The sequence below is a fragment of the Panthera onca genome, chromosome A2, assembly GCF_046562875.1.
Source record: "Panthera onca isolate mPanOnc1 chromosome A2, mPanOnc1 haplotype 2, whole genome shotgun sequence".
Lineage (NCBI taxonomy): Eukaryota > Metazoa > Chordata > Mammalia > Carnivora > Felidae > Panthera > Panthera onca.
In genome coordinates, this window is record NC_138340.1 from 41,505,644 (window position 1) to 41,530,318 (window position 24,675).

The 24,675-nt window shown below is 37.6% G+C and overlaps 1 protein-coding gene across 2 annotated transcripts in view; it reads right to left on the bottom strand.

Annotated features, from left to right (window-relative positions):
- CNTN3 (contactin 3) overlaps nt 1-24,675 on the bottom strand; it is a 350,559-nt gene that overhangs the window by 70,541 nt on the left and 255,343 nt on the right. For both annotated transcript variants that reach the window (XM_060631569.3, XM_060631568.3), the window contains exons 9-11: nt 23,932-24,068; nt 22,842-22,971; nt 20,016-20,166 (exon numbers count right to left, since the gene is read on the bottom strand). In XM_060631569.3, the coding sequence (XP_060487552.2) occupies nt 20,016-20,166; nt 22,842-22,971; nt 23,932-24,068 (418 nt within the window). The remainder of the gene's footprint in view (nt 1-20,015; nt 20,167-22,841; nt 22,972-23,931; nt 24,069-24,675) is intronic.

Genomic DNA, 24,675 nt, shown 5'->3' on the forward strand with positions numbered 1-24,675 from the left:
AAAAAAAATTTTCCAGCTTTGCTGGAGATGCTAATATGTAAAGACAGCAAGCTAGAAGATGATATCAGAAAGTCTTAAAGACATTTAAATAGTGGGGCAACTTCATCTGCCCTGAGTTAGAGGGTGGAGGTAGAACTGGAAGCTCCAGGAAGCTGGGCAATTGACCACTTCCAAGATTAGCAAGCATGAAACCAAAGTAAAAAATGTCTCTGGTTGACTGAACAAATACTCAGCTTCAGCTTCGACCTTCTGATTTGGGTATCACACAATGGAGACAAGCCATTTCAGTACCTTCACATGCTATGAATTAGTGTAAGAGCTAAACTTCCAATACAATATAGAACCATTAGGGATATTGGAAGAATCACAAAACCTGTAGTGTGTAAGGTTTAATAGCTGTAAATGAACAATCCTATCCTCGTGACTATGCTGAGATGAGGAACCGTTTCAAAAGCAAGGCTAACAACTCAGGAATCACACGGACTCCAAAACAAACATACTGACTCTCAAAGAATGCAAACTCTGTACATTGTAAAATTTTGAGCTAATTGGGTATTTTCTTCCTAAATTGGTTCTTCCAGTAAGATCCAAGAGGCCCACAGGGCATCTCACACAACATAAAAATAAACAATATTCAGTAAATGGATGGAATAATTGTTTCTCAAAAGAAAACCTTCAATAACCCAAGCTTCCCTACAGAGATCCAAAGTGAAAATTTTATACCACTTCAGTATAAATGAAATTGCTTTCTAAGCTTTCTGGGAGCACGTTTTGCTGCAAACGGATAGAGCTGAAAATGTAGATAACAATGAGTAACTCTAAGTCTTGGCACAAAAAGTTAAACAAAGATTTATGAGATTAACATTAAGAAATGGGGTACTCCAGTTTCCTTTGAAAAATGCAGACTTTAAATCACTGTGGCATTTTAACTCCTTGATCAGTTTTACAATATACCTTTATATATCCCATTTTATTACTCTTTCCTTTTGTAATAAAAGAGGTTAATTATTTCACTTAACTTTGTGCAGTCTATGGTTAGTTTGGGATAAGTACACTTAATTGCTCTCAGCTGCTCTAATGGTCCATTCTGTAATGCAGTGATGGCATTGAATTTGACTGTTAAGCAACACTGTTTGTTCAGAAAGTTGACTGTTATCTAGGCAACACTCACCTCTACTTTATGAAGATATATAATCATCCATAATAACACAGTGTGTTTCAGAATGCAGAAAGTGTGGTATATCATGCATACAAGGCAGGATTTCTGAATACATTGTTGTACCTTTGCCTGTGTTCTGAATATTACGGTAATTTATTCAACTTGAATTTTAACAAACATGCTGCAACTCTACATTTTCTCAGGAAACACATCTCAGTGGAGATGAAATCACATGAGATCGTAATGATTAAACTAGCTGTACAGAAAATAACAAACCTATTTTGGACTTCACTGTTCAAGTACATATTCAAAAAGATGGATGCTTACAATTAGCCATAAGAGAAAAGTACTCACAATGCATATATTACAGGATAAATAATGACAGTTAAGAAAAACAAGTATAAATTGATGAAAATGCATGAGAAAATAAGTGTCGGTGTAAAAGAGCACCGAGCGTAATGTTCTCATTTCCAGCTCCCTCTCAGCCCCAAATGCTTGGTGAAATAACTTCTGCCCCCTGAGTTCAAAGATAACGTACACACACTATTTAGGAAAATAATATTAGAATTTTCATTCTTTTAGCTGTGCCATTTTGGGCTTTCGTCTTATAAATTCAACAGTGTTAGGTTAGTGATTTATTGGTTGGCACATCTCCAAGGAAAAGAGAGGCAGAGAGGAGAAGATTCGGCAGTTAATTATCCTATTTTTGAACAAGCAGTAGGCTAATAATATGCGGCGTTGTTATTTTGTTGGACACACACATTACATGGAACAGGCACCCAAGGTCCTAGAGAAATGTCCTTTTTTCATATCAATGAACATTGCTTCATATCCATAAGAAGAGAATCGATTATACAGGAGCATAATTATTACTTTTATAAAACCTTTCCAAAACCATGTCTATCATGACAAATACATCTAGAGCTAAATTTTTGTTATAACAGTGATGCAATAGGTTTTCTTCTAAAATGGAATCAAGCCAAAAGAACAATAGGCCCCTAAAAGGGGATTTCCACTTCAAATTGTTATATAGAAGTACTCATCTAAGTAATTCATGGGCTAGAGGTAATTCCTTTGAAACATTCAAATCCTTATCAATGAAGTGTCTGCAAAAACGATAAATATTTAGATGTATGAGGGAGTAAAACAAACAAGGCAAATAAACAACTCTCCGATGGCTCACATATTTAAAAGAAAGTCTCAAAGGGAATACTTATTAAGGCTCAAAGGGTAGCCATACTTGACACTATTCTCCCTTGCGTGAGACAGAGACTCATAAGTGAAATCAAGGACAATCAAATGTCAGCTCTCTTGCTTATACTCCATATAAAGCTGATGAAAATTGCTTAAGTGAGTAGCATGGTTTCCTGATATTTCATCCCAGAATTAGACAGACCTAAGCACCTTGGCACAGGTGGACAACCCCAGGCCCTCCCTGTAAGCACAAGCTCCCTAACCGCATGGCAAAGAGAACAGCAAAATATATGCGTTCTCTGTAGGCAGGCAGACACCAAAGAGAAAGGAGGGGGCTGAGTTTTAATGTCAATGTTTTCCACTCAGTTCAAGAGTCAGACACTTTCTGTGGGGAGGGGTCAAAAAGCGATCCAAGTGTTACTTGCTTGGGTGCTCTTCTCAGAGTTTAGCCTCTCTGGAATGGAATTCACCCCCATCAAGAATACTAACATGCAAGACACGTTATGTGCAAAAGGAAAATTCAGTAACTCAAAGGATATGGAAGATGCCGGATGTTTTTGGCTGTCCAGAAGTGATTCCTCTTTGGTAAATGACATGGATCTTCCTTTGGGGAATTCATTTCACCTCTTCTATGCAGTCTTGGTGGGGATATGTCTCAATATCCCCTGTGCTTTCCATACTGAGGGATAGATACATGACACAAATAGAGTTTCCCAAACTTTGTTGTATCCCAGTCACCTTGAGGACTCCTTAAAATACAGGTTGCTGGATCCACCATCACATTAGATCTGGGATAGGGCCCAAATATTTACATTTCTAACAAGTTCCCAGGTGATTTCTGGTGTGGCTGATATGGGAACCACACTTTCAGTAACAGTATTCTAAGCTATGCCCATTGGATTCTCCCTCCTTCAACTTTAATTCGGGACGCAAAGACAAAAATGATGGTTCATTCCTTCCAGCCCTTGCTCTGAGAAGATGATACAATTCCTTCTGCCGGGATTTCTGGAGCCACCCAGTTTTCTATCCATCCTTGAGTCAGTTTCTGCAACTTATCTAATAATTCTGAGTAATATCCTTAAAATACTCCTCAGCTATAGTTCCCATATCCCTAAAGGATATATAAGCAAGTACAAGTTGGTGCCATGCACATAATATTTTTTCAATATATATTTGCTGTCTTAACCAATATGAAAGGTTCAGAGACAATCTTCTATAAAGAGAGTACAAAGTTTTATCACAAATCAGGAGTGGCCCCCGAAACACCTGCCGTGATATCATGCTCTTGCAACATAGGACGGTTTTGGCCCCACTATTCCAAATCCAAGGCCATCTTCTATTTTAGATACCCATCAATATATAAGTGGTCATTTACTTTTGCAGTGTGACTAACCTTGCTGAGATACAGAGTTCTTCGACTATTTGAAAAGTCTGGAGGACTCTACGCAGGACAAATACACATGCATACAAAACAATTACAACAGATGTGATAAAATTCAAGATGAATCATCTAAGGTTCTGTGGACACCACGTTGGCAGCTCCTGTTAGCAATTCAACTCATCCAATGATAACAAGATTGTGTTTGAAACCTCTCTGTCTTGGATGCTTCAGTGTTAGCCTTTTTAGATGCACCTTATCAAGATTTTCCTTCATGATGACTGTGTACATTTGGTGATTAGCTCCTTAAAAACTATCTTGCACAAAAATGGGGGGGTAATATAGACACAGAGAACTGGTGGTTGCCAGAGGGGAGGGTTTTGGGTGATGGGAAAAAGGGATGGAGAGGAATGGGAGGTACACGCTTCAGTTATGGAATGCTTAAGTCGTGGGGATGAAAGGCACAGCATGGGGAACATAGTCAATGGTATTGTTATAGTATTGTATGGTGACAGATGGTAGCTACCCCTTTGGTGAGCATAGCCTAACATATAGACTTGTGGAATCACTATGTTGCACACCTGAAATGAACGTAACATTGTATGCCAACTATACCTCACTTATTTTTTATTTAAAAAAAATTAATGTTTATTTATTTATTTTTGAGTGAGGGATGGAGGGAGGGAGAGAGAGAGAGAGCAAGCAAGCACCGGGGAGGGGCAGAGAGAGAGAGGGGGAGACGTAGATCCGAAGCAGGCTCCGGGGTCTGAGCTGTCAGCACAGAGCCCAATGTGGGGCTCGAATGCACAGACCATGAGATCATGACCTGAGCTGCAGTCAGACTCTTAACTGACTGAGCCACCCAGGTGCCCCTCAACGAAGCCTCACTTAAAAAAAAAAAAAAAAAACAGTAATGTTGCATAGCTCAAGAATGTACAATTATCAGGCCACACATTCATCCGTAACCTGGGGTGGGTCCCAAACTGTTTTCTGACAAAAATCTCAATCCTAATAATCTGTATTTTCTTGTCCCTCCACCATGCAGAGCTGTGATCATTGTCTATCACGCAGGTTCTGCTAAGCCACCACACCTTCAGTAAGATGATATAAACTTTAATACTAGCATAATTAACTCTTTAAGCACTGACTCTTCATTTTCATAGCAGCCCTTTCTGTGTACTCTAGGTTCTTGGCACTGAACATAACCTTGAAACAATTTCTCTTCCAAGCTTACTAAAAGCATACATGTGAGAAATAATATTCATGGAAAATTAGGAGAAATGTGGTCTATCTCTTTCTCAAGAACCTTGAGTCTTAATACTCAAAGTTACCCTTTGGATTGCGAAGAAAAAGGAAAAAAAATCTTTATTACTCATTGAGAAGTCACTTTCTTTTATTTTAAGAATGTTGACTGTTAGTACTACATTCCTCAGTGTTCTCTTCATGACAACCCATTGGATTCAGATATACACTTTTGTATATTTCTGCCTAGGACGAGTAGCGTATCTCCTTATTAAATGGTTTCGCTTCACCATTTATGGACATCCTGAATTATATAATTGGCAGTATTTCTCTCTGTTCCTTTGTTAGCAGAAATCTCTGAGCCAAAATTGTGCATCTAAACAAAGTGAACAGATCTGTTGGCAAACATTTTGTAAACTTACTCAGACACTCACTCAACAACTACTTATTGAACATGTACTATGGACCATGCTCTGTAATAAGCAGTAAGGATTCACTGGTAAGAATTCAGGCTGTCCTAATATAACTTACATTCTAGACAAATGGAATGCTGGCATTTTTTTTTTCTCCTCAATTTCTTCTCCTCAGTGTTCACTTTGTGTGTACATTTGATAAACTGTCTCAAGTTCTTTTAAGAATGAAATATGCTATGTGTAAATGAAATAAACTAGAATATAGAAGACATCAAGCTATTAAAATGAGGCTTGAGTAATAAAGAAATAATAAATATAGAGAGGTGAAAATATTTTAAGCACCTAGAAAAACATGTAATTTATATCAAGTTTTAAAATACTACCATTTTCCCAATTAAGTAAATTAACAAATACCATGGAAAATTAAGTGCCTAATAAAATCTTAAAGGTAAAGTTAAACATGTCTCTTTCTTTAGTATTTGAATGTAAAAGGCCAGGAAATAATTTTTTCCCAAACAAGATAGACTTATACATTCAACCTCAATTAAAGATTTTTTTTTTCAGGATGGCATACTCACAAATGGTCAAATGCTTTCATCTTCCCACAGAAATGGCTCTAGCAATGAAATCTTCATTAAGATAGAATTTAAAAATATCACAAATAAAATCAGGGAGTGGAAAACAGGTTAAAGTGCAAATTGAATTGTTTTTAAGTTTGTTGGCCACTAGGAAATTTAACTCAGTGCACCAACTCATTAGAACTTACACAACAGATCCTAAATTATGAATAACTCCTTCTAGCATTGAAATGTGGGAGGTAGCAACCATCACCTCTGAAACACGTTTATTCTTTTTTATGGAAGTGGAATGGTACCTCACCTAATCAACCATCCATCCACCCATCTATCTACCCATAATTCTGTTAAGGGTTCAGCGAGGAGGAAGAATTAAAATATGGAACCTTTCTTATTTTCAGTAGGAAGACTCAAGTAACCTTCTATGTAAAAAAAAAACAAAACGATTTTATGTATTTGTAAGACGTTGTGGTACACTAAATAAGAAAATTATAGGTATTTTTAAGAAATGGAAGCTACTCAATAAAGAATGAAATTCACTTCAATAAATATTTTTTGAGGACTTACGATGCTCTAAGTGTTTTGGAAAATAAGAACTAGCCCCTACCCTTTGAAAATTTACAGTCTAATGGCTGACGGGAAATACATATAACTCATGCACAACTAACTGTAAAATGTGATCATCTGGCATGAAATTTTTTATATCTAATGAACAAATTCATCCAACTCCGTTGTCAAAATACATAGTCTCTTCTTTTCTCCATTTCATTTACTGTTACCCTAAATCAAGCCTCCAGTAAATCCTGTCCTGCCAACTACAACTGCTTCCTAAGCAGATTTTTTGCTCCCCTCCTTTCTTTCATTAATCCACCTTACACGTGTCGGCCAGAGTTATCTTTTAACCAGATCATGTCACATCCCTGCATACAGACCTCCAATAACTTCGGGGCACCTGGGTGGCTCTGTTGGTTAAGCATCCAACTCTTGATTTCAACTCAGGTCAAGATCTCAAGGGTTTGTGGGTTCAAGCTCTGTGATAGACTCTGTGCTGATAGCAGGGAGCCTGCCTAAGGTTCTGACTCTCTCTTTCTCTCTCTGCCCCTTCCCCATTCACTTCCCCTACTTGCTCACACATGTGCTCTCTCTCTCAAAAATAAATAAACATTAAAAAAAAAAAGACCTCAAATGACTTCTTACTCTATTTAAAATAAAATCCAACATTTTTATCATGGTCTTTAAGGCTCTCATCTCTGAGACTTCATATTTTATTTATTTGTTTATTTTATTGTCTTTCTGAGACTTCATATTTTATTACTCTCCTGATTTACACATGACACCTCAGAGACACTGGCTTTCATCAATCTCATTCCCATCTCTAAGCCTTTGCCTTTTTGGGGTGTCTTCCCAGAAGGCACTTCTCCCAATTCTTGGCATGATCCTTTATTACCATTTAGTTATCTGCCCCAAAGTTACTTCCTCAATGACCCCTTTTCTTTTTTCTTTTCTTTTCTTTTTTCTTTTCTCTTTCCTTTCCTTATCTTTAGAAAAAAAATTTTTTTAACATTTGTCCATTTTTTGAGAGACAGAGAAAGGCAGAACATGAGCGGGGAGGGGGCAGAGAGAGGGAGACACAGAATCTGAAACAGGCTCCAGGCTCTGAGCCACCAGCACAGAGCCCAACACAGGGCTTGAACTCACGAACTGCGAGATCCTGACCTGAGCCAAAGTCAGATGCTCAACCGACTGAGCCACCCAGGCGCCCCTGATGCTTTTTCTTTAAAAACTCTATAAAATCATATATTTTTTTCATTATGGCTAAAAAAAAAATCTTTTTAACTTCTATGTATTCTTCCTCTCTCTTCTGGAATCTCTATGAGGTCTTTTCAGTTTATCTGCATTCTGTATTTCCCTTCTGCAAGTCCCATGAGGAAAGAACTGTGGCTGCCTTGTTCGCGTGGTTTCCTCAAAGCCCAGGGCATGATGTAGGTGTGCCAGAATGCACTTCCCAAAGGTGGCCACAGTTAGATTTTGCATCCCACATGCTCCCCTAGAATCTTGCTACTGTCTCATCAAGCGGTAGAGTCTAATTCCCCTCCCTGTGAATCTAGTTAGCTTGGTGATTCCCTTATAACCAGTGGAATGCTAGAAAAGTGAGGTGTTGTGTCTTCTGAGCCTAGGTGACTCATCTTCCATCTTGCTACCTTGAATATTCACTCTTGAACCCATCAGCTTCTTGTAAGCATTTCAACTCCCCAAAGCCACCATGTTGTAAGGAAGCCCAAACTAGTCCACGTAGAGATATCACATGGAAGGGCCTTGGGGCTGCCAAAGAGACCGCAGTGCATAGATAGCTCCCCATTCTTCTGGCTCCTGACTGCAATAATGGGAGACACCCTGAGAGAACACTTAGTCAAGCCTAGCCAAGCCTTTTCCCAATTCTGACCCATACAACAATGAAATCGAACAAAGTGACTGTTATTTTCCACCATTAGCTTTCAGAGTGATTTGTTATGCAACAATAGTTAATGGGAACAGTGGATGTTAAATATTTGATGAATAAATGAATCTTGAAATGAACAAACATGTATGCAGCAGAGTCTGAGGCTATAAAAATAGATAAGCAAAAGGCTCTCTGAGAATCCAGGTAAGATGGCCTTCTGCACAAATAGTTATAATATGTCCTGCTAGATGATACAGTTGGATAAAGAAACCACAAGGGTAACGCAGAAGAAAGAGAAATTAATCTTGCCTTCCTGGCTTGGGGGAAGGCTTCCCATTATGAGTAACAAAAAGCTGTACCTTGAGTGATAAGGAAGGGTTCTCTAGGTTGAGAAGAAAAGATATTCCAGACAGAGGAAATTGCAGGAGCAAAAAGGCAGGATGAAATGAGAATTTTGTTTCTTTCTCCCTTCTTTTAAAAATTATCAAAAGGCAATGGTATGCAGCCCTGTCCTCTAACTTGATAGTCTTAAAAATTTTTTTAACGTTTATTTATTTTTGAGAGAAAGAGACAGAGCATGAGTGGGAGAGGGGCAGAGAGAGAGGGAGACAGAACTGGAAGCAGGCTCCAGGCTCTGAGCTTTCAGCACAGAGCCTGATGCAGGGCTCGAACTCATGAGCAGTGAGATCATGACCTGAGCTGAAGTCAGGTGCTTTAACCGACTGAGCCACCCAGGTGCCCCTCTAACTTGATAGTCTTAAGAGTCAATATTCGTACTTTGAGAGAAAGCATCTGATTTTTCCTATCTTAAACATATTAGCAGAAAAAATGCAAAAGTAGTATGTAATGATAATGCATGTTTCTATAATAGCATTAATATTTTTATTTTTTCAATTTTCATTGAGAAGTGGCATACAGAACATTGACTGGGCTATTAGGCAAGTGAGTGTGGGATTTGTGGGCTTGAGCAAGAAATGCCCTATGACCAAAGAAATGTGGTTTGGGTGATGACACCCAGTAAATAAACATTTATGCTGAGTATGGGTATGAATTAATTTACCCGCTTGTAACAAGCAACTGGCTTGAAGTAGATTCCAATGTCCAGCACATTTAAATTCATTAACCAGCTTTCTCCTACCAAAATCATGACACTGACAAAATATTTTAAAGTGGCCTTAACTTTTATAATTCTTAAAAATCAATCTGAGTTTTTACATGGTCATCTGCAAAATTTAGCAGATATGATTTATAAAAACAGCAATTTCTTTAATAACATTTAGGTAAAATTTATTTGTTTAGGAAGTTTAGATAATGGAAAACTCAACTGAGTGTTATAGAAAACAAATGTCTTTACTCACAATGTTTTTTTGATCTCCACACCCAACATGGGGCACGAACTCATAACCCCAAGGTTAAGAGTTGCACTCTCTACCAGCTGAGCCAGCCAGGTGCCCCTGCTCACATTTCTTTTTAACTCAGTCTTATTACTCCTAAAGCATCTGAGCAACATGATAAAAAAAGTTAATATTAAAAACGACATCAACAGGTGCTTTTTTGGAGAGCATATATATAGAAGCCACAGTAGGAGATGCTTCAAACATACTACCTTATTTTTATCTTTATAACTAGAGTCCACTGAGATAAAGAAATGTGAGAGAAATGGAGCAGGGACAGAGTTGGAAATAATCTTTCCAAAGGAAACTTGGTCCTTTCTTTCTTTGTCAGGACAGGTCAGTATTTTTGTTCAACCTTTGCTAAGAGTATGTGCCAAGCAAATGTCACCTAACATACTGCCTAACTTTGCAATAAGAATTTCTGCAAAAGGGGCACCTGGGTGGCTCAGTTGGTTAAGCATCCGACTTCGGCTCAGGTCACAATCTTGCGGTTCGTGAGTTCAAGCCCTGCATTGGGCTCTGTGCTAACAGCCTGGAGCTTGGAACCTGCTTCAGATTCTGTGTCTCCCTCTCTCTCTCGGCCCTTCCCCAGTTAACACTTTGTCTCTATCTCTCTCTCTCTCTCTCTCAAAAAATAAACATTAAAAAATTAAAAAAAAAAGAATTTCTGGCACAAATAAAGAAACAAGACTCAGAAATTAAATAACCTGTCTAGCTCCACCTAGGTCTTAAGTGAAAGGGCCAAAATCTGACACACACCTTTCTGATTCTGATGCTTTGCTCTTTCCATGTGTTACAATTAAATCAAGAAACAAATTAAACATAGATTTACCTTCATCTGACACAGTGAATAATGTGTACAGTATTTAGTATGCTGCATGCCCATTAGGCATAAATAATTGATGTAAATACTAATACAAGTACACATTCGGAAACTTAGATGTCCATAGTTAATGGGAGAAGCTCTGTGGGCATGTACTGGTGGTTGGCAGGTGGGATGCAGCAGAGAGGAAGTGATTGGGATGGCTTCCTAAGAGCCCATCCAAAACCAAAAATCTGGATTCCATTGATTCTTCTCTTAACTTCACTGTTAAGTAATAGCTTAATCTTCTCATAGGGTATGGGACTTAAGGGGCAAACGTGCCCTTTCCTCTTCCCTTAACAGCTGGAAGCATGAGAAAAATGGAGGTGTGGATTAGGGAACCCAGACAGGGAAGAGGGCTGCTCTCTATTCTCTAAGATGGTTGTATTTTTACCCAGCTATCTCAATCTCCCCTTTAATTAAAAAGATCTTCCGATGCTCATTTCCTTTGAAGGGAGAGAGATGGCTGTCTATGTGGGAAAGAACTCAGTTCAGGCTCTTTTATTTTCCTGATCATTTGTGAACTTCAGCACGGACACAATTGGAATGAATATGTAGTTTCGCCTCCTGTCTATGTCATCAACCATTTTGTTCACATGGTGTTTTCCCTGCTCTTTTGTTCTGCTGGATTTTACATATCATTCAAAACATAGCTCTGGGGGTACTTCCTTTGAGATGCCTCTCCTTCTATGGAACTGCTCTCCCAATTCCCAAGGCTGAGCTGGCATGTCTTCTCTTTGCTTCTCACTGGCTTCTGTACGCCTCCACTGCAGGCAAGGTGGCAATGTCCAGTTTATCCATCTTGTCCTGGAGGTGATTCCTAGCAGTACCCCCTTCCTCTTCTCAGTTTACAGAATAAATTATATGGTCACCTTGACCATATAGTCGATCCCAGTGTAACTGATGGCTAAGTTTTCCAAACTCTAAACAGATTGTGTTGTGGGCTCTTTAAGGGCCCTTACTGTTTTGTATTCATCTGTGTATTAGTGCTGAGGGCAGCCCCCACTGCTGAATAAAGATATGACAAATTAGTGGATAACACGAGTACCTTCCCTATAGACAGGGAGCAGGAATGTCAATCTTTACTCAACTAATAGCCAAGTCCTGAAAGTGGCAACATCACACATATTAAATAAAAATCTCCTTTGATCTTCTAAATTTACCACCTAGAGATTAATTTGGAACTAATGGTACAGGAGCAAAGAATTACCTGAGATTTTAGCTGTTTGCCCGAGGGTAGATTAACTAAAATCCACTGAGCTTCCATATCCATAGGGTAGTTGTGAAGTAACAGCTGTTTAGATGGTAGCCTTAGGATGAAGGGGAAGATAACAAAATCCAGCTCTTTGGGTGAGAGGTGGTAACCGAAGGCAGATAGACAAGGGAGCAGCATTTTGAACAGTATGAAAAAAAATACAGACTCTCCTGTGATAAGAGAGAGAGGAGCCAAGACAGGTGGTTGAATAGGGAAGGGACGGAGACTGAAACTTTGGCAAAGGTATCATTCTTCTTCGTCTAAGAGCTTGAAATAAGGGGAAGCACCATCTAACAGATTTGCTGAATAGTAACAGAGCTCCTAGACACATCTTTACAAAGCAAGAGTGTGGTGACTAGTAGTAGCAGGAGCAGAAATGCCAAGTGGTTCTTGCTCTGACAGAATTATTTTGGTTACTGGCAAAAGTTTTGATTCTGCTTCTAAGTGCTGTCATGGAATTGCTCAATGTTTTACAGAAGGCAAAAGTGGCCTCCTGGGAGCATTTCTTGAGCCCTTAATTTCTTTAAGCTACTCACAAATTCAGGATGAGGTGAGTGTAAGATTGCATGTAAAATTTTGCTTAAAAAAACGAAAGTATAATTTATATTTATTGTAATTCACTTTTGGTATGCAGTTCGGTGAGTTTTAACAAATCAATGTGGACATGTAACCACTGTCACAGTCAAGACCTAGAATAATTCCCTCACCCCTGAAAGTTCTCCCAGGTGCCTAAACAGTCAACCTCTCCATCCACTCTGGCAACAGTGATCACTGTTTTTTGTCTCTAAAGCCGTACTTTTTTCAGCAATGTCATATAAATGGATTCATACAGCACATCGTCCTCATTGCACTTGAAAGCCAGTTTCTAAATATATGTAAAATGTATGCTAAGAATTGGTTAATACATTTTAAAAGCATTGTGTGGATTATGGCTATTAATATTTGGAAAAAAACCCTTTACTATTTTTCTTTAAAAAGCATTTAAACTTCTATAATATTAAATGCTGCCTAGAACATATGAAACAATTTTAATGTGTTTAATTAGAAGTAATGGGCCATTCTTTGACTTTTTTTGAATTGAGGCTATTGCAATAAAATATTTACTACTGTAAGTAATAGCATTCAACTGAAAGCCCTATTTTTAAAAATAATTGGTTAATGCATTTTAAGTACCACTAAGTGATACAGAAAAGCTAACCATTCTTTAAAATATGCCAACTGGCTATTTCTTCTTGAATACCATGCCTGCTCGCATTCTCTAGAGTCTTTTCCAATTTTACTTTGCTTAAGGAGAAAAAACATTCTATTTTCACTCCAGTCTTTTTTGAAAATATGTGGATTATAAGCCAATGAATGAATGAATCAAAGAACAGTAAAACACCAACACTTGGTGTAATACCACTGAACACTCAAAGGGGCAGGGCATTTCTGTTTATTCAGAAACCGCTGTTTCCTGCAGGGAGAAAAAGCACAGTAACTTTTCTCAGTACTGGATGATACAGATATAAAACAAAACAACAAGATAGCAAACAACAACAACTTTGCCCAGTCCCGATGCTAGTAATTTCAAAGGTTAGAATATTTGCATACTAGGAGACTTATGCTGACTTTTACTTAATAAATCGATTCTTTTGCTTCTATCTACCTATCTATCTATCTATCTATCTATCTATCTATCTATGTATCTATCTATTTATTACATATAATTTGTTGTCAAGTTGTTTTCCATACAACACCCTCTGTTCAACCCAACAGGTGCCCTCCTCAATGCCCATCACCCACTTTCCCTCTCCCCCATGCCCGATCAACTGTCAGTTTGTTTTCAGTATTTAAGAGTCTCTTATAGTTTGCCTCCCTCCCCCTTTTTAACTATTTTTTCCCTTCCCCTCCCCCATGGTCTTCTGTTAAGTTTCTCAGGCTCCGCATATAAGTGAAAACATACGGTATCTTCTTTCTCCGCCTGACTTAATAAATTGATTCTTTATAAATTATGACTGTTAGTCATTTAACAAAGACTGTAAAAACAGGATTCTCTACTCAGCGTAAATTTCCATCAGCTTCAGAAGTAAGGTGTTGATGCTCTACCAGGTAATGTTAGGTATGTTTCAAGACAATTCTAAGGCCATGGTTTCACAGCTACCATGTCATGCTCAGAACACCTAAATTTCTACCTATAGCTCAAGGTTTTCTCCTGAATTCCAGGTTCATTTAGTCAACTTCTGTATGCTCATATATCCAGTTGGGTTTCCAACAAGCAATTCAAACACAAACAATCCTAAATAGCACTTGGATTTGCACTGACTTCTGCTCTTTCTGTAATGTTCTCTCTCTCACTGAATAGGTCTACCATGCTCCGTGATGTCTAAGCTGGAAATTTAGGATTCATTCTTGCCTCTCAAGTTTTTGTCAAATCATTAATTTCATCAACAACTCCTATGTCCTGTGGATTTAACCCCTTCTCATACTCAATGCTTCTCTCCATTCTCACTGCCATTTCTTCAGTTCAGGCTAGAATAGTCTCATGTTCAGACTGGTGAATTACTACTAAGGGAGGTTCTTCCCTCAAGTCTTTCTGCCACTCCAATCCATGTTCTGTTGCCACCATTGTGCTTTTTTAAAGAAAATAATCAAAATTAAAATTGATCTTTTAATTCTGCTACTTTGATATTACTCTGTTGTTTCTCAGTGCCTATGGAATAAAGCCCAAACTTCTTGATTTAGCTTACCATCATTCTCAGTAAGATTCCTGCTCACCTCGATAGCCCTATTCTGTCTGCATTCCCCCTTGCCAGACACTTCACACTTGAAGTAAACTGAAGCTACTCAGGTATTTATGCCTTCCTCTGAAGCATTCTTCTTCAGCGAACTCTAGTCATTTTTCAAGTCTTGCTGTACATATTACATTCTCCAGAAGTCTGCTCAGATCCCTAATTTGGAGATGGAGCCTTCTCTGGTAATCACAGAACATACTGTACTTTACCAATTGAGTTTTACTGCGCTTGTCTGTATACCTGAAAAGCTACCAACAAGAGGATGGACTTCTCTGACAAAAATTAAATATCTAGTTCCTAGCACAGAGTAGGTGCTCAAAATATTTTCCAATGACTGAATGACCACTTGATTTTAAGACCTTAAGAATCACTATTTACATTGTAAGCTCTTGTAATCTATTCAGAACAGCTTTTCTAAGACCTCTGCTGGGAAGTAATTCCTTTAGTACCTTAGTTTGAGATGCTCTCTCGACCTCAAAGCAATAACCCTGATTTCTTCAAAGCGATTCTGTAATTTAGTTGTCTCAGTGACTTAGATTCTCATTACTATGCCTGATGCGTTAATTACAAAGCTGTTATTGTGCTGATATAAAACCTTACAAACCAGGTAGAAGATAATTATTCATTGTGTGATTGTGTGATTTACGCAGTAGACATATTTATTAATTTTTGTGATTTTTAAGACATATTTAATCCTTAATTTCTTTTCCTGATTTAGACTTTATTTTTTTACATTTATTTTTCTTGATTTGGGCTTTAAATAATAAAGTATATGTATATACTGGCTTAATCAAAAGTGTATTTGCCACCAGCATTTCCTACGCTAGGCTGGAGAAAGCTTTCCTATTTATAAGTTCCTCATGCAGTGACAAACCCAAGTTCATATACAAAAGATAAAGAAAAAGGAAAAGAAAAAAACATAAAAAACGAATGGATTTACAATCCTGCCATAAATACCCTATCAAAAATTTTGTCTTCTATTTTCAAATGTGTCATTTGTTCCCCCAAATGAGATTTGAATCTCGATGTTTTAAGTCAGAACAGCCAATGATTCAACAACCACAATAAATCTATCATTTAAAGTGCTTCCTCAATTTGGCTTAAGGCTGTGACCAAGTCAAGAGGGACAGACATGGGGCTTTTGCTGCCAAGTGATGGCTGAGGCCCACTCTGATTTCACATGAACTTGGAGAAGATTCAAAAGTGTAACTTGTTCAATAATTGCTTCTAGCAGCGTTTCCCCTAAGCATCAAGGCTCCGACTCATTAGTACTTTTGCTGTCCAAAGAGATAAAAGCAAAATCCAAATAATCAGACCCGGTACTATGTACTGAATGTTTGAGTCTCCCCAAAATTCATGTGTTAAATCCTAATCCCCAATGTGATGGTATTAAGAGGCTGGGCCTTTGGGAGGTGATTAGGTCATGAGCAGGGAGCCCTCCTGGATGAGATTAATGCCCTTATGAGACCCCAGAGGGCTCTCTTGCTCTGTCTGTCATGTGAGGATGTAAGGAGAAGACTGCCATCTGAAACCGAGAAGAAGCCCCTTATCAGAACTTGACCAAGCTGGCACCCTGATCTTGGATGACCACACCCAGAGCTGTGAGAAATACATTTCTGTTGTTTATAAGCCATCTGGTTTATGGTATTGTGTTATAAAAGCTCAAACTAAGATACTTGGGAGGGACTGCAACACTATGGACCCTCTTCATAAACATGTTTCCTCTTTTTAACCCTATTTTTACATCTAAAAGTTTTCTTATTCATCAAAGAGATGTTACAAATACTTAAAACAAAGTGGAGGGTCAGTAGTCCTGAAATGGATAGAAGTAACACTGATGAACATGATACATGTTAGAGTAAATCGTTTTCCTCTTTCTACTTAAAACATAATGCCAGTTTGAAAAAACCCAAACAAACAAACAAACAAACAAACAAAAATGTAATCCCAAATTCTCATTGCATACAGTCCTGCCAAAAGAAAAAAAAAATCCATATTCCCCAATCTCCCCTGCATTTCAGTTTGGTCAGCTAACTAATTTCTGCCCAATAAGGCATAAAGGAAATAGCCGTATTCTGAGACGTTCCTAAAAAGAGGAAGAAGTGTACCCTGATTTCTACCTGCCTCCTTCCTGTCACTGGGAGATGACATTGAGGAGCTAAAGCCATGGCAACCATCTTGGTTCAGGATGTGAAGAGAGTAAAGCAAGATAAAAGAGGTCTGTGTTTTGGACAACTGTGGATTCCAGATAGTCCCAACTGCCTACCTTGAGAGACATCAACCAGCCAACGAATCACCCAACCAAAAGGCATCTGTCTTTCTTAGTCACTGTTACTTTCAACATCTTATTTGTAAAATATCCTTATTCTTACCAATTAGTATATCTGCAAATATCAGACATTATGCTAAATGCTAGCTGTATAGTAACTATGCAACATAGGAATTATTATCTCTTTTGTGAGTGAGGAAATTAAGATTCAAAGGTGTTACATAATAGATCTAATGACACCAAGGTAGTAAGGAGCCGAGTCAGAAGTCCCAGATCAGATTCTGGAATTTATACTCTCTTTTCCTGTATTACCCCATTACTCTATGTGGGAGTAAATCCCTCTTTGTGTGCCTCTTGCTAAAACTCTTAATCTTCTTATCCTCTTTTGAAATTAAGATTAAAAACCTCTGCCTACTATAGGCACTACTGCGAGGACAAGTGGGTTTATTATTGTGTAAAACATTGAAATCCTTGGGACTTAACTACTATTTAATTTATGTACACAGTTAAAACTATTTAAAACTTTTTTAACACGAAAAGTCAGCAGTTACATGAGAAGACTTAACTTCCAGTACAGACACAAGTAACTAATTTGTGCCACAAGCCTTTACTTGTTTCAACTGGTTTACAAAATTAAACTCCAAATCACTAATTAACTTCCTATTCCAGAAATCTATTCTGTGAGGCCCAGCATTTAGCTGGATTGTGTTTAATCACTCAGTTCACAATTTTGCCTTGTCATCCTGCTGTGGCTCCTTTTTAATGGAAGTGTCTCCCATTAAATACTGGAGGAATTGCAGATTGTATTATCATACCAACTCACAAAAATACCTTGGTGTCTTGGTAATATAAAAGCAGTTCAACTTGGTTGTCGGCAATAAGACTTTGTAATTAAAAAAAAAATTAATCCATATTTTTTTGACCTAATGTTTTATTGTTTGTTTTCCCTCATCTCCAAAAGAGTAATCTGGATTCCATGACTTCAAAGGCTGAGATGGCCTCTAAAATTCTGGGCTCCTTATACAAAATGTGACATTGAAAATACTTAGTGGTTATATCTAGAGTCAGGGATTAAAATCTTGACTTATGTGACTTTAGGCAAATTGTATTATCTAAGTTTTATTTTCCCCATTAGTAAAATGGAGATGATAATATGATCTATACATCACAGAGTTGCAGAGATGTTTAAAAAAGATAATGCACACAGAGCTCTATATTAGTTTCCTCTTGACTTTTTTTTTTTTTTAATTTATTAATTTACTTTTGAGAAAGAGAGCCAGCATGAGCAGGGGAGGAACACAGAGACAAGGAGAGACAGAGAATTCCAAGCAGGCTCCACACTGACCGTGCATAGCCTGATGTGGGGCTCGAACCCACGAACTGCAAAATCATGACTTAAGCCAAAACCAAGAGTTGGACGCTTAACTGACTGAGCCACCCAGGTGCCCTAATTTCCTCTTGCTTCTATAATAAATTACTACAAATTTAGTAATTTGGCCTAAACAGCACAAATTTATTACAATATAGTTCTGGAAGTCAGAGGTCCAGTATAGGTCTTGCTGGGCCAAAATCAAGGTATTATCAGGGCTGCATTCCTTGGGAAGGTTGAGAATTACTAAACACTCCTTCATGTTGTTGACAGAATTCAGTTTGTTGTGGCTATGGGACTAAGGTCCCTGTTTTCTTATTGGCTGTCAACTGAGGGCTGTTCCCATCTTAGAGAGTACGGCAAATTCATTTGCTCATGGCTCCCTTCCACCATCTTCCAAACCAAAAATACCAACTGAAGTCCCTCTGAAGTGTGAAATCTCTCCTGCCTTATCTTTGATTATCATATGTTTCTGACAAACTCTTTTGCCTTCCTCTTCCTCTTACAAGTATTCAGGTGATTACTTTGAACCTACACACATAATCCAGGATAAACTTCAAATTTTAAAGTCATCTGCTTACCAACCTTTATTCTATCTTCAACTTTAATTACCTTTGGTCATCTATGTAACACAATCAAAGGTTTACAGGAAAAGGACACGGACATCTTTGGGGTCAATATTCTACCTATCACAAGCTCTGAGCATAATACCTGGCATGCAGTTAAGTACTCAATAAATAATAATAATAGCCAATACTTACACTTACTCACTGACAGGTAATGACCTAAGTGCTGTATAGATATTTATGTATTTCATCTAGCTAACAAGCCTCATAACATACTAATTATCATCTTCATTAAAAATGAGAAAATGAGACACCAAATGGAAAGCTTTACACTGAGGAAGTAAAAGGCTGAATGAAGATTTGAACCTGGGCAGTCAGTCCGCACTATAAGTGATACCTTTAAGTCTCATTCTTCCTCTTCATTATTACAATAGTCAGGAAACCAAGCAAGCCTTTGTCTAAACTAAAACCAGGAATGAGAAGTTATTTCAATACAGGGAAATGGCAATATTGGTATTTATTTGGCATATACTCTCATTATGTCTTCTCTACTTTGTCCTGGGACATTGGCTCATCTGAGTCTAGGACAGACCTTTCATCATTCTACTTTTGAGTCTTACCAGGTGACTGAGGAGAAAATCCTTGATAAAATAAGGTATTCTATGTGGGAAGAAGCTAGATGATATATCCAACCCTTTTCCGATTTCAAAAATTTATTACTATCTTCATGAAAGTATTACAGACTCGGGGCGCCTGGGTGGCTCGGTCGGTTAAGCGTCAGACTTCGCTCAGGTCATGATCTCGCGGTCCGTGAGTTCAAGCTCCGCGTCGGGCTCTGTGCTGACAGCTCAGAGCCTGGAGCCTGTTTCAGATTCTGTGTCTCTCTCTCTCTGACCCTCCCCCATTCATGCTCTGTCTCTGTCTCAAAAATAAATAAACGTTAAAAAAAATTTTTTTTAATAAAAAAAGAGAAAGTATTACAGACTCAAAGTTACCACTGTCTTGGTTCTTCAACACCTCATATTCTACTGAAATGCTGCTGCTTCTCATTTCATACTAAGAATCCACTTTGACATCACTATGGAAAATAAGAAGAGTACATCACCATTATTTTGGACAATAAAATACCTTTCATTCTCCTGCACGATCACATCTCCTCTCTTCCATGAACGGAGTGCTCTGGGAGAGGCTCTAGGTTTACAATCCAAGCTGACCATGCTGCCCACTTGCACTTGAAGCAACTTTTTCATTGGAGTCTTTGAAAAATCGGGAGCAGAAGCTGAAAGGGAAGAGAGGATGAAAATTTACTTTCAATTTAACATTTTAAAATACCTGTGGGTTCAAAGGTTGACTTCATAATGACTTTTATTTATTTTTTAATTTAAATTTTAGTTGGGTTAACATACAGCCTAATATTGGTTACAACTACTTAAAATTTTTCTTTAAGGTGGATTTATTTTTTAGAGAGAGACAGAGTGTGAGCAGAGGAGGGTCAAAGAGAGAGAGAGAGAGAGAGAGAGAGAGAGAGAGAGAATCCAAAGAAGGCTCCAGGCAAGGGGCTGGAACTCCCAAATTGCAAGGTCATGACCCGAGGCGAAGTCAGATGCTCAACCGAGTCACCCAGGCGCATGGGTTATAACTACATTCAAAGTTTCCTGGCACACAGATGTCAGTACTTGATTTACTTAATTGAGTGGGCACCACTCACAGGATTTCAAAGCTCAAAAAGTAATTCCAATCATTGTATGTTCCTAGAAGTTCTAAATCTTGGGATAATTTTTTATGTAGAAATTTCTAAACTTCACCATTAAGTTTTAAAATAGCTCAATCATGAGCGTATCAAAATGAAAAACATTTATCACAGAAAGTTAGTTCCATGCAGACAACAATAGGTTCATTGTCCCTTGTGATCTCCAAGACCCAGCATGTGGCACAGTGCCTGGCACTTAGGTGCTCAGTAAATGTTTTTAGAAGGAAGGCTGAGTATACTGAATTATTATCGTCTTGCATAAAACTGATCAACATCCATTATAAAATTTTCATATGCTTATGTTTAACTTCTGAGTTGGAGAAATCTATAATCTGCATTATTATATTAATGTTCTAGTATCACATTAAATATGATAACATGTAGAGAACATTATGTCTGCTGATAACGAACAGAATGTTGATCCTGAAACAACACCTGAACATTCAAGATACATAATAATGTATCTTTGAATGAAATGATACGTTAATCAGAAAATCAGTCTTTTATTGCAAATGTAGAAAAAGTTAACTAAACATAGTGCATTTCTCCTAATGTCTAATACTCTGCCTTATAGCAAACCCGAGTGAATATAATTTATTTTTCTCGTAAGTGGAGATCATATAGTGAATTATATCGTGTGATTCTATATAAGAGTGTGGATAAAGAAGATACGTTATCAAGGGGTTGTTGGCCTTAAAAATTAAGATCTTAAAAGGACACTTTTGACTAAAAGTATTTTTCCCATACAAAAGCCTCATATAGCATTTTGGGTAGGAAATCATCCATTTTAAGATGAATAAACTATCACTCATAAGGCTAATTTAATACAAGAGATAGTAGTGCTTCAACTTAAGACTGTGTACAAATTCTACTCTCTTTTTGTTATAATACCCCACCTTCCCTGTCATGGATAACAGTAGCCAGATTTTCAGCTGATGATCTGCCCTTCCCAGACTTCAGGCCTCCTACTGCAGAGAATGCATTTCTAACCACCAGGCATGAAGGATGAGAGAACTGCTTCCAGTAATGTCAGTGCGGCACCTGACATTTTGGGCTGAATAATTATTTGTTGTGAGAGGCTGTCATGCGCGCTGTAGGATATTTACATTGTAGGATTATTTGTGGGTAGCCTTTCTGGCCTATACTCACAAGATGCCCGTAACACACACTGGTTCCCTTTTCCCCTATCTATCACCAACACTGTAACAACCAAAAATGTCTCCTGACATTTCCAAAGATTTCCTGGGGGCAAAATCATCCCCAGCTAAGGACTGCTGAGTTAGCAGGTGCTTACAACCTTTGGGCCATATTGGATTGGACCAGCCATGGGTATGTGGCCCAAATCAGGTACACAAGGCCAATGACATGCAGGACTGTGACTTCTATATGAGCAATTCAGAAAGCCATGTATTTTCCACTGTATTGACTGTGCTCCTGGAAACTGAATGTGTTGGGGAACACCATATAGAGCCTGATGATGGTGATGATGCTTGAGTCCTGCCAGGATCAAATTCTGTTCAGATCCAAATCTATATTTTAATTACATGTAGCGATAAATCTCCCTTCTACTTTCTCTCTTATTTATGTCATAACTATGCTATGCCCTGACAATTTTTTGGTTGATTTTCAGGCATTTGCAACTTACAAAGTGTTTTTCTGGATAACTGCCCTAAACACAATATAACATATAACATTTTCTGTCTTTTCATATACTTAAAGTGCAAGAAGAAAATAATTCAGAATCTCAAATGGTTGAGCCTTTTAAATGAAAACTTCAGTATGCCCAGTGTTTGAGGCTTCTAGCAGGGTTATTCAAACCAAAGGCAACTCCTTTTGGAACAATATATGATTGTTTTGAATTCCAGTATTTACTTTTCTGGCCCAGTAACAACAACAGCAACAACAACAAAACCCACCAAATTTACTTATTCTCTTAAAAGGCATTGCTCCATTTAAAATATTAGAGTTGCCTAAGGATGTCTTAGGTTGACACTGTTCCTTACTGTTGCCCTACTTCAACCTTTGAGGCTTATTCCACCTACAACTGTGGCTTTCCTTTAGAAATCATTAAAATATATTCTCGGGTTAAAACCCCTGAATGATATTATAACAATAGGAATGTAATATGAGAAGTAAATACTTCTTGTTCTAGCAAAAAGGGAGGATTTAAGAAAAAAAATATGACAAGAGAAGCTTAGTCTTACCTATAACCTTAAGTTCAGCACTGGAATAGATGAGCCCATGTTTGTTTTCTGCTATGCACTGGAACATGCCAGAATCAGTCACATTTAGGTTGGATATTGTAAGGGCACCATTTTCTATCTGTATTCTCTCCTAGGTGATAACAAAAATGTCTTGCATATAAATGTATATATAATTTGAAAAGAAAAATGAAAACCACTATTATTTCAGTCGTACACAAACCTCCTTCATTTTTCCTCAGAGGATTGTGCAATCTGACTTGAAATTTTAACTTTTCCTTATTTAAAAATTTGTGACTGATTTAACATAACAGCCACACATTAGTAATACTAATAAACACCCTTCAGTCCAAATGTCTATTGGTAAAATAAATAACAAAGAAAAAGGTACAACATTGCAGCCATTTTATTTTTCCCCGTGGCTAAAGTTGCAGACTTTAAAAAATGTATCATGTTTCCACGCCGTCAACTGGAAAGGTTTTCACCATTTTTTTAATCACACAAATCAAACACATTATAAATTCTGTGCATTAAAAAGAGTTCTGGGAAACACATTTATTAAGGGTTTTTAGGTAGTATGACAGGTTATATATAGAAATTGGAAGGAATATAATTGACTTAGTACACAATTTTTTAAAAGAACAAAAATTACATGGCTTAAGAAAGAAAGTGATTGAGAAAATAAGTATGTATGTGAGAAGGTAACCACATAACAATTATTCTCCAGAGGCCATACCAGGTTGTCAGACAGGGAAAAGCAAATTATATTCCACATTTGATCAAGGTAAGGCCTTCCCTAATTTCAAAAGCAAAAAACAAAAATCAAAAAACAAAACAAAACAAAAGAAACAAAAAAACTATACCATAGTTAGACTAAATTCACAAAATCACCTTTTCCCAATGACATTCAATGTTGAAAATATTTTCTTCTTGGCAGATTGGGTACTTGATTTTATATTTTATCCTCTTTGACACTTCTTAAGGTGCGAATGAATGCTTGCAAACTCGAGTCTACTTTGGCACTAGGTACGAGGAAGGCATTTATTTAATGTCAAATGAAGAGAGTGAGGATTAACCGGGCTCATTACCTTACCTCGAGCACAAGGGCTTCTCCATTTTTCAACCATCGGTAGGAAGGTTTGGGCTTACCACTTGCCCGGCATTCCCAAAAAAGATTGTCCTCCACTGCTATTTCTACATCTCTTATGAGCTGAACCCAATGAGGCTTTGCTGCAATGAAAGAAAAAAAAAATCAGACCACCCAGCAAGTAAAAAATAAATGCTTTACACAAATGGATATAAACACTGTGAGCAACGGATTAATGTGAGCATAGTGGCTAAAATTACATTTAATTCCCTATTTACTAAGTGGATATGGGAAATGTTTCTAGATTTGAGGATGGATGATGCAATCTGTCACTTCCTAAGCCAAACTCATTATGTTTTCTCTGTTTTCAAAATTCTGGGCACTGTATTCTATTTCCTCAGATGGGTTATTAGCAGTAGATAGTAATGCAGGTACACAAAACATACTCCTTTCCAAGTGCATTTGTGAATCATGAGGTCACAATTGATGACAACTTAATACATGAATGACAGCAGATACTAGTCTTAATTACACACTAAGAATTAACATCCGTAGAAGAGAAACTTCTATAGCTGAGGAAAAAAATACGTTCCTCAAATTAGAAATAACTTTTAATTAAATACAAGCCGATGAACATCTTATGAACCTCTGTGTGAATTAAAATGAAAGCAGGGAAAGATGGATAAATTGGTTCAATTTGAATCATATGACTTATTATGAAAAAGAAGGAGCTCGTGCAACCTTAAATTA